Source organism: Rhea pennata, chromosome 3 (assembly GCF_028389875.1).
Source record: "Rhea pennata isolate bPtePen1 chromosome 3, bPtePen1.pri, whole genome shotgun sequence".
NCBI lineage: Eukaryota > Metazoa > Chordata > Aves > Rheiformes > Rheidae > Rhea > Rhea pennata.
The window spans coordinates 76,358,358-76,369,730 of NC_084665.1; the positions used below are offsets into that span (position 1 = coordinate 76,358,358).

General features: G+C 43.8%; 1 protein-coding gene across 1 annotated transcript; it reads right to left on the bottom strand.

Moving 5' to 3' along the window:
- Window positions 1–6,115: 6,115 nt before the first annotated feature.
- On the bottom strand, window positions 6,116–11,012 carry MARCKS (myristoylated alanine rich protein kinase C substrate). Its single transcript, XM_062572629.1, has 3 exons — window positions 10,883–11,012; window positions 10,466–10,638; window positions 6,116–9,358 (listed from the first exon to the last, which is right to left on the bottom strand). Exons 2-3 carry the CDS (start codon window positions 10,562–10,564, stop codon window positions 8,624–8,626), a joined length of 834 nt encoding a protein of 277 aa, XP_062428613.1. The 5' UTR covers window positions 10,565–10,638; window positions 10,883–11,012; the 3' UTR covers window positions 6,116–8,623.
- Between the last annotated feature and the right edge of the window lie 361 nt (window positions 11,013–11,373).

The window sequence follows — 11,373 nt, forward strand, 5'->3', positions numbered from 1 at the left end:
TTTGTTTTGTTTTCACTTTTTTCTTTTGCATTCAAGAGCCACTTCTAACTTAATCCTTCTTATTTCTTAAAATGCCCTGTATACACATACCTATGAAAACGTCCTAGCCATTCCTACATGGTTGGCAGTCTTTTGGGATCACAGCTGAACGATGAAGACAAAGATCACGAAGTGAGAAAAGGAACTCACAAATAACATAGATCTTAAAAAAAAAAAAAAAAAAAAAAGGAAGTTGGTAATTAATTCCCTCCCCCTTCAAAATCTTGACCAAGACAAATAGAAATGTGCATTTAACAATGCTAGGAAGTGAAACAGCTTAACCTTTCTGCATTTAGCCTGGATGCCTTTTCAGAGCAGAGACTGTCCCCCTTTAATGTTTATACAGTGCCTGGCACAAGCCAAGCGCATATTTGATTTGGGTCTTCGGAGCCAATATCACAGTATAAATATTTCCTAATAATAGTTCTTATGGGAATGAGCACAGTAATCAAATAACCTGGGAAATCAACCTTTTCATTTGTGCTGCTGTTCAGAGAACAGTTTCCCCTAACCACCCTCTTCTTTCCAAGCTCCTTCGGAATGGGGCACTTTGCTGCCCTTTGCTGTTAGATTGCCTTTAACATAGCAGAGCCCTGCAAAATGAATCCTGCGGGAAGATCACGGAAAAATTAAAAATGTTGAGTCTCGCTTGTAAACGGAGCGTTTCCTATATATATATGTTTCTGCACCTAAATGCTACTGGGAATACCTTGCGTTCAGTGCCCCTGACTGTGTTTCCCACTTGACCTTTCCTGAAGAGTTACACAACCTACGTTCTTCATTCTATCTTTGTCACAAAAGATAAATAGTGTATTATTTCTCCTAAAATCCTCAGGAACAATTTAGCACTTCCGTATTCTGACTCTGAAGTGTAAAGCCATGTAGAATGTTTCCAGTGATTTCTCCTTGTAATTACGTAGGTATACCTATTATAAAGCATTTAGGAGAAAACAAACTTCACAAGAATTATTTTTTCTCTAGCTATATACATTTGCAGATTATTAAACTAATGACTATCATAGCATTTATGCAATAACAACAACAAGATGCAAGTCAAAGCCCTAAAGCCTCTTTAGATTAGATGAGATTTGCATTGGGATTTAAACACAAAACAGTTGGATTTGAATCCCTCTTTTCAGTTTATTAAAGTTGATGGTCCTATTCTAACATCACTGGAAAGATATTTTCTTTTTTCTTATTCTCTTTCTGCCCAATTCGTAATAACGCGATCTTGAAATGGAACTTTTTCTGCAGGTAACACACAGGCAAAAAAAAAAAAAAATGTTACTAGCTTGGGCAAATTCAGTGGATATCAGTGATTACTAAAGATTAACGTCTTTTTATACAGAAAATGGCAAACATTTTTGGTTGGCAACTTCTCCACGTGAGTTTTTAAATACATTTCTGTATAGATGTATGTATAGATTGTTCTTCAATGTATAGATTTGTTGAGCATTAAGTACACTTCACTTCATGTGGTGGTGGCAGGGGAGGCGCTGGGCCCGGCGAACACCCGCGGCGTGAGCGCTCACGTTTGTCGTGACGCGGGTAAGTTTCCAGTGGCATTTCATTTTCCTAGTTTGCAACAGCATCATGTGAAAGTGCTCCTGTCAGTTTGGTCGTGTGTGTTTTCAGTGTCCCCATGTACATAAACAGAGTCATTTTTCTTGTCCATTTATTATGCACCCTCCCCACCTTCATCCCAAATTCACTGCGATACTGGGAGGGGTGGAGGGGGGAAAGGGAACGGGTATATTTTCTGTTTTCTTCAAAACAATTTATAACGACGGTGGTTATTTGAGATGGTTTATCACAACACACATTCCATTTCTCGTGGAATGCAGGTGGACACTGTTTGGAAGAAATCAAATACATTTATCTTATCTTTAGAAATAGTTATGGAGGAATTCTAGAAGTGGTTTGTATTAGTTAGCTTCGCTCTCATGGATCTCAATGAGAGAAGAATTAGGCCAAAATGAGCACTTCTGAAAATGCCATACATAATTCAGTATGCATATGAGATTGCCTGCCGATGTGAGCCTCTCCTCATAAAGTTAGGTATTGAACAGCAGAATAAAATATTATAACTGAATTCAGATTTATTTAAAAACATCCATGGAAGTAGGTTTGGAGGAACTTTGAAAGTATTCACTTTTTAATTTTTCCTTCTTGGATACTTTTTAGGAGCTAAATGCATATGTAAAAAATAGAACTTTCAGGAGGGAAAGGGAATATGTTTTTTTCATGTATTCTGAGTATAAACCCATGATTTCTGTCATTTTGTTAGATTATTGAGATGGAAAATATTTGCTGACTAGTTTCCTCAGAGGGACTGTGTCTAGTAAACTTGCTTTAACAGGCTCCTGCTATGTACAGCTTGTGACTGGTCTAATGACTCATTCTTCAAAAATGTTACCTTAATCAATTCTGGATTCTGTTTCCTCAGTGGTTTTCCAAAGGGGCTTGGCTTTGCCCTCCAGTGGAGACACTGTCTGTTGTAATTAAGTTATATTTTTTTGTAAAGAAAGAAGGTGTGGCATTTTATGCCAGGGGAAAAAAAGGCAGCTTTTTTCTGTTCGTTCAACCTGTTTTGAAGCTATCTTTCTTCCCTCTCCCTCCTCCTTTTCCCTTTTTCTGAAGGCCCTCTCTATGCAGGTCCTTACTGTGTCTGGGACTATTCTTTTCCAAAATAGACTCTATTAGCAATAGTTCCACAATGGATTTTTTTTGTTTTGTGCTGTAGGTCATGCTCATAAGCATGGCTTTGAGCTATCAGATTAATTTAAAATATTCAGGTGTATCCACATACCAAGTTTCAGAGAGATAATTCAAGCAGTGCAAGCTAGCAACTCACTTGTAGCTATTACAGCTCCTCAGCCAGTACAATTTCCCTAACCAACATAATCATAGGTATTTTATTTTCTCTCTCTTTTATACAAACTAAGCTGCAAACTTCAGAAGACAACAGTCTGGTTTGCATGACTTCTGTTTGTGCTGTATCCGATAAACCTTACCTTGCTCTAACGATAAATCCTTAGTTACAGTGGTCTCTGCTAAGAGTGACTATCCAAGATTTTCATGCCAACAATATCAGTTGTGGTACTGTTGATAAGTAGCATTGATATTAGCTCTAAACGATTCCTTTCTAGCTCTCTCCTAGTGCAGGTTATCACATACACAGCCACAAGAATTAAGAATCTGAAGTTCTGGAGCATTTACCTACTTGATGATAACAATGTATACAACATTAGCAATATTTTTCTATCTTGCTATTTGCAGTGAGAGTTGTGCTAGGCACTTTAACATTCCAACTTTGCTCTTTAGTTTGCTCCTAGGAGAATTGTGCTGGGTGTACACTTCACTTCTTGCCTGAAAGTTTTACTTTCAAACTTTTCTTGTGAAAAGTTTTACTTGAATAATGAATTTACCCCTTTGTCTAAATTCATCATAGCTTTGAGAGAGGATATTCTGTGTGTCTTGTTTGGGTCCTCCTAATTGTATGTAGTATGTCCCGTTTCATCCGTTATCATTGTAGTCCTGCTCTGGACAGACATACTAACCTGTAACAAAGACTTCGGGTAAAGATATAGAAATAGTACTTAGGACCCTCCTTAAGATTTCGAAACATTCTGAAAGCATTAACTGAAGTCTTACATCACTTCTATCAGATAACATTATTTATATATTAAACACCTTCTAAAGCTAAATCTCTTGCATCTTTCTATAAAGTATGTGCAGTACCCAACAACACAGTCCAAACCTACATGTTCCTGACTCTGTATCTCACGTACTATGCAACACTTCAGTCACTCATCTGCTGAGCTGTCACCAGCATTTTGATCTCATTGCTCACACTTCTCTGGTCTTCCCTATGTGCTGCGTTCCCACCTGAGAACAATCTCATTTCACTGCTTGTCTCTGCAAACGTGTCACAAAACACACTGCTGCACCTTCGTTTCTACGCTTCTAGATCTTCAAACAAGCAACGGGCCTTAAAAGCACATCACCACGCTGGTGCCCCCCCCCGAGGACAAGGTAATTCAGAGACATCTAGTAACCATTTAGTAACTGAATGGCAGTATCACCTCTTACGTTCCTTTATTCAAGTAATGCTAGGCTGCCTAGCTTGATTTCTCTGTTGGGCTCAGCAGCAGTTGTACTAGTTCCCATTCATCATTAGCTGAGGTCCTCTGAAGTATAAAGAAGGAAAAATTAACCTTACTATCTACAGTGTCATAAACAAAATATTATTTTCACTTGCTGCATACTTCAGAAACAAAAATACCTATTTTATTCTGTGAAATGGTGAAAAAAGTTGTCATAACCTAGAAACAGACTGCTGTCAACTAAGTTACATCAGTATGTAAAATATCTTACCTCAGTCTCTTGGAATCTAACAAATGAACACTGAAACAAGTCAGTATCATAAATGATGACCTTTTACTACTCTTTCACTATATAAATAGTTCTATTGAATTCACAGGGTTAATTTTGCAGGAAAGTGTTAACTGTAATTATAGTCTCATGCTAGAATGTGTATTATTCTAGATTTTGTTTTAAAAAGCAATATAAAAGCACTCACAAGGTAGAAAAAAAACAACCAAACAAAACAGATGGAAACCTTTGACCTTTATCTAATCTTCTGTAAATGAAGTTCAAGAGTTAGCTGTTTTGAACAGTATTAGGTAACAGAAAATGTTCTTAAAACATAGAAAACATTCTCCCTCAAACCACGAAGGAGTAAACTAATTGTACATGCAACATTTGCATCAAATACAACCCAGAGGAGTCTCTAGGTGTGTCAGAAGTTGATATATGGACATTTGCCTCTTATGGAGCAGCTGTGTACACAAGCAGGAGGGTGAATGCACTCCATGTGCATGTATTTTTTGGTTTCGTTGGTGGTGCTGGTAAGTTTTTTTTTTTTTTCCCACCATCTTTCCTTGCCTGAAGGCAAAATTTCTCCAATTTCACATTAATAATTATCAGGAGCAGATACAGAACTCAAGTACCTGAGGTCAGAAACTGTGATTTGGAGAGTCTGAAATTCAGTTTAGATGTTACTGAGGTGGGCACAAAATTTGAAAGGATTTTCTTGCAACCAAGTTTTGACCTTCAATGAGGTCTTGGTTCTGCTTAAGTAAACAGATATAAAAGGAGTAAATCACTAAATTCAGGGAAAATGGACTTCAGTGTAAGTTTTACCTAAAAAAAAGACATTGGTCCAGCCCCCTAAAAGTTATCTTGTTCATTGAAATTATAACATTCTACTTGAAACAAACAAACCAAAAAGAGTCCCAAATACAATACAGGATAGGAAAATCAGCTTGAAATTACATATATTAAAGTCACATCCATTTGAATTCTGAGAGAATTTGGTGAAATTACAATGCTTGTTATGATTAGCATTTTTATTGAAGCATAACAGTAACCAATACAATAAAAAAAGGCAAAAATCTCTGTTGGTAAGATTAACAATCTCACCAGTCATTTACACCTACCCTTGTACATAAATAAGGATGTTCTACAATTACATGGGTGCAAACATCCAGTCCTTCAGAGACAGAGAACATACTCTATAATCAAATTCTTTTGAAGAAGGAAGCAGCTTAAAACTCTTCCATTTTCACTATTCCAAACCCAATCTGATTCCTATCTTCTTAAATTACATGGTCAAAAATTGGTATCATTTGAATTGCATTCTGGCATACACTGGATAACTGTGACCAGAATAATAGACCACATAACTGATCTCCTTAGGACATATTTTTGAAACTCTATGCGTATTAGACTTTTTGAAAGAGATTTAGTACAGCCAAGCTATGGAATTACAAAGTCCTAGTCAAGGAGCCTGGCTGCTGTGGTAGAAGTGATTCTGAACCACCAAGAACTGGATGCACTGCAGAAAACAATACCAATTAAGTGAGGAAGGAACATAAAATTTTTAGTAGAGCAGGCTGAGAAAAAATGGAAAAGAACTTCTGCAATGATTATTTTCTTCATACGTACACATACAGTTTGACAAAAAAAAAAAAAAAAGAAGAAAAAAGAAATTCAGACTTCTCTTTAAGAATCCTTGGATTTAAATATATATATATTTATTAAAAAGAGACATTGACTCTATGGCCAAGACATCATGCGTCTCAGAACAGGTTTTTACAGCCATGTTATAAAAACCCCTTAGCAAAGCAGTTATGCACTAGACTTCAAACACATGTACTCCAAGAATGACACTGGTGTGGAGGATCTTGTTTTACATCCATTTATTTTTGTCCCTCAGCAATTATAGCATAGTTTCAATACATTTCTAAAGCTATAGAGAAATACCAGGGCAACTAGAGTACATACAAGCCAAAAGTTAAAATGGTAGACAGCTGAATTAAAAAAAAATAATAATAAAGTATGCATTCAGCAGGAAATCTACTATACTTCATTCAGTTTAGGCTTTGTTCTTTAGGGAACAAGGTGCTAACGTGCCATTTTCTCATAAAATGAATCATAATTGCTTCCAAAGAGTTTCTGCTGAAAATTTAGGTGGAAGCAAATAAGTGTAACACTAAACTTTCTCCTATAAACTTAGAAGCAACACTTTCTTGAATCAATTTCCACCCTCCAAATACCACTACTGCTTTTCTTACATGAACCCACTGTTTTATTAAGGCATAATATGCCCTGAGCAATATGTTGGAAATTAGCCAAAATGCCTAACAATTAAAGGCAAGCACCAAGTGATTTATTTTTATAGACAAATTTTGAAATCTGTTTTGTAACTCACCTGCAGCTGGGAGTAGCACTTGAGGAAAAAAACAAAACAAAAAATAAATATTGCTTTTAACTACTTTGAACAGAATGGCAGTGTTAGTAGTACCCCCTTTCTCCCTCCAGGCTACAGTTTTCAAGCTAGTTGCCTAGGTACCTGTATCGGGATGGCATACTAAGACTTAAATGGGACATCTGTCCAAGAGTTTAATTTTTAGGCAACTTGGCGTAAAAAATTTAGTGTCCCACCCACAAGCAATTCAAAAGAAATCTTTGTTTTCCTCAAGAGGCATGAATCTAACATGTTGGATACATCTGGTCTTAAACCAAGATGGAGCCGACAACAGAATAAAACACTGTACATTCTCAAACTGCCTTCCAGTCTTCTTTTTAAAGCCAGAAAACCCTATGCATTACTTGATATTATATTACTTGATATTTAGAGAAATACTCAGTATTTCTCTAAAGGATGCAGTATTACACATCCCAGAATTCGGGAAGGCAGTTTTCAAAGCTTACTGCTAACAGCACACATCAATCTCTATGCAAATTTAGGCAGTACTGGCTAGTCCGTTTAAGCTACCAGAGTATCCATAAAAGAAACACAACCAAATTATACATTTTATTCACATTTATTTTTCGCTTTTAGTGTGCTCACAGAAAATTAGAACACCTTAAGCAGGAGTTTAATAGCAATTTTTGTAAGCAAAGTTACATTCCATCTCTAAGTCAAATTGGTCAAAGCTTCTCCAGTATTTACAAAAACATGATAGACAAGATGCTACACAAAAAAACCATTGCATCTGAAGAGTTTTCCTTTATTTTCAAAGACAACTGGAAAAGAAAGCATCGTCTGCTGTAATCAAAAACATACCACAGTATAAACAGTAACCATTCCACTTATCACAGCTTGGTTGAGTTTAAAATTTGTGTTTAAAAGGTCCAAGATGACTGCAGTTTTACAAAAACGGGCAGGGTGGAAAGAGTTGCAAACTTCATGTGCTTCTGGATATCAAGATTTGTTTTTATACAATAGTCACAGTTAAAAACACCCTGCTGGTAATACATAATTACACTTTATTAAGGTCATAAACCAGCAATAAACAATAAAGCCTATACAACTTGTATTTCTACTTAATCACTGACTGATACAGCTAACATGAGATAAGTGAAAAGTTCCTATGGTTTAAATGAATTCCTAAGACTATGATCTCTTTATCTGGGTATTGATTTTTTTTTTCCTTTCCTTCTTAATCAAGACTTGTAGTGTTGTAAACCTTATAGAACATCTGCCTCACAAAATACATTGTAATAACTTTCTTTTAAAAAAAGACTAACCCCTTACATCGTTTCGTGTGGCACATTCTCTTGGCAATTGATGTGCACCACTAATTCCCCACTGTGGCCCCTATCACTTCATTTGATATCCCTTATTGACCCACCCATCTCCTTCATATATGGGCATGTCCATAGACTGACAAAGAAAGTTTACATTTTGAATAAAAGATGCAAAGTATGCAAAAAACATTAATACTGATGCAAAAAAAATTAATAAAAAAAAACAAAAACAAAAAAACAAAACAAACAAAAAAAAAAAGGAGGAGGAACGAGGCGGAGGGAGGGTTTAGGCCCTCCCCCGCCCGTTGGAATGGTGGTAACAGAATGATTTGAGATGGGATCTGTGGGGAGAGAAAAAAAAGAAAAGGGACATCTTTTAAATCAATCCCTGGTTGTAGACAAGTTCTCCGAAACCAGTACCTGGCACCACTCCAACAAACAAACAGGGGGGGAGAAAAGTCCGCCGTCGGGCCGCGGGCCGCCGCGCTTACTCCGCCGCCGGGGCCGCCGCGGCGCCCGGACTGCTCTCGGCGGCGGCGCCCTGCGTGGGCGGCGCGGGCTCCTCCGCCTCGGGCGCCTCCTGCTCGCCCGTGGGGGCCTCGCTCGTGGGGCCGCCGGCCTCCTCCGCCTTGGCCTCGCCCTTCTGCTCCTCCGCCGCTTTAGCCTCCTCGCCCGCCGGCTTCTCCGCCGACGGCTCGTCCGACGTGGCCTCCTGCGAGTCCCCCGTCTCCTCCTTGGCCTCCTCCGTGCTGCCGGCGGCGGCCGCGCAGGGCTCCTCGCCGCCGGCCTTGCCCTCCTCGCCGCCCGCCGCCTCGGGGGCCGCCGCCGCCGCCTCCTCCTTCCCGCCCTCCGCCGCCGCCGCGGCGCCGCCCTCGCTCTCCGCCCCCTCGCCGGCCTCCTTTTTGTTCTTTTTGAAGGAGAAGCCGCTCAGCTTAAAGGACTTTTTGAAGGAAAAGCGCTTCTTTTTTTTTTTCGGGGTCTCGCTGCTGGACGAGGGGGTCGCGCCCTCCTCGGTCTTGGAGGAGGACTCTCCCTCGGCGGGCGAGGCCGGCTCGGTGCTCTCGGCTTCGGCCGCCTCCTTCTCGGAGGCGGGCTCCGACGAGGCCGCTTCCTCCTTGCCCGTCTCCTCGGCGGGGGCGCTGCCGTTGGCCTGCACCTCCTCCTTGCCCGCCTCCGCCGCGGCGGGGGAGGCGTCGCCGTTCACCTTCACGTGGCCGTTCTCCTGCAAGAGACCCACGACGGTGGTTACCGGGGGGGAAGCGACCGCCACGGGGCGGCCGGCGCGGCCGGACCCGACGGGACGCGCCGCGCCGCCACGGGGGTCGCCTCACGGAGCCCGACGCCTTCCTCCAAATTTGCCTTCCAATATTTTAAGTGATTACCGAAAGGTTTTTAAAGACACCCCCCCCGCCCCCCGCCCCGCAGCCGGGGGGCCGCGGCCCCCTCCCGCGGCGCGGCCGGGCCGCCGGCAGAGGGCGCTGCGGCTCCAGGCGCGGCGGCGGCCGCAGCCCCGGCGCGCCCCGTCCAGCCCCGCCGCGCGGGGGGCGGGGGGAGGCGAACAAAGCTCGCGGCGCCCGCACCCGCGACCCCCGCCCCGCCGCCTGGGACGGGGGGGGAGGGTGGGGAAGGGGGAATAGTGCCCACTGCACCCCCCCCTCCCCGCTCCTGCTCCGCGGCGGTTTGCTCGAAGGGGCCCCCCGCGCCGCCTTTGCATCTCTAACGAGCCCGGCGCCGCGGAGCGCGGCTGGCCGCCCCGCGCAGCGCAGCGCTGCACGGCATCGGCGGGGGGCCGCATCGCCGCCGGCACGGCGGTGACACAAAGCTTTCCCTCTTCCCCCCACCCCCCAAACGCCCTGCCGCGGCCATCCCCGCGGCCCCCGAGCCGAGGACGGGGCGCTCGCAGCCGCGCAGAGCGGCGCAGCCCGGCGCCGCGCAGCCCGCGCTGCTCCGCGGCCGTCCCGCCCGCCGGGAGCGAGTCGGGCCGGTCAGCGGGCGTCTTCGGGAGCGGGCGCGGGCGGGAAAGCGGAGCAGTATTAGATCCTTCCGTTCATAAGCCATGGGAAGCCTTCGTGATAATACACGAGGGATTTTTTTTTGAACGATGCTCCCCCCCACAGGAAAGATAAAGAAATAAAGCACTCAAAGCCAAGCCCGTTCTAAAACATAATGAAATTATCCCTTTGCCTTGAGTTGCAAAGATAAAAAGGTTTGACCGTATTCTCCATTGAATGTGCCACCGGGGCATCAAAGGAAGAAGAATTAAGCAGGATGCGAAAGATAGTCCGTCGAAGTTGGCTTAAAAAATAAGTAGATTTAATTTTTTTTTTACCTGTCCATTCGCCTTGGATGGAGATGCAGCCACTGCTTCTCCAGGTTTCTCAGTGGAGGCTTCGCCCTTTGCAGCGGTCTTGGAGAACTGGGCACCCATGCTGTCTTATTCAACAAAGAAACTCAACAGATCCAAAAGGAGGGGAAACAAAGAGCGTTGGGTTGGTATAAATACTGGGCGACCAGCAGCAGCAGCAACACACACACACACCAGAGGGGAAAAAAAAAAGAGAAGAGAGAACAGAACCGATTATAATGCACTCCTTTTAAAAAAATTTAAAGTTGAAGAGATCAAAAAGCAGCAGCACAGGAGGGAGGGGGAAAAAAGGGAGGAAAAAGTCGAGCAAAAAAAAAAAAAAAAAAGGAGCCCAAGTTTAGTAAAAAGAAGTAATAAAAAATCCCAGATTTGTAGCCGTACTGTAGACAAGGAGAAAATGGAGAAATCTCCCTGGTTGCTAATAAGATGCGGAGTCCAACGCCCAAGTGCACAGATGAATGGGCTTCCCGAGCGGTGACGGCAGCCCTCCGCCCGGCGCCGGCCAATCGCCGCCGCGCCACACAAAGGGGGGCGGGGCCTGCGCGCCCGGCGAACAATGGAGCCGCGATGGCAGCGGTTTGAAATCAGCCCTCGGCCGACAATGAATGCCGCGCGCGGGCGCGCGCCGGGCTGCGCGGGCGCGCGCCGCACCGCACCGTGCCGCGCCGCGCGCTGCACCGCGCCGCGCCGGCGGGAGCAGCGGAGCACGCAGATAAAGCGGGGCGGCACGATGGTGCGAGAGGGGGGTGTGAGGGCGAGTGCGAGCCCGTCCCGCCGCCGCCCCCACCCGCTGCCGTGAGAGAGCAACAGATAGTGTGCGCGGCTGGGGGAGGAGGAGGAGGAGGATGGGAGGGGGGGGGAAGAGGAGGGGA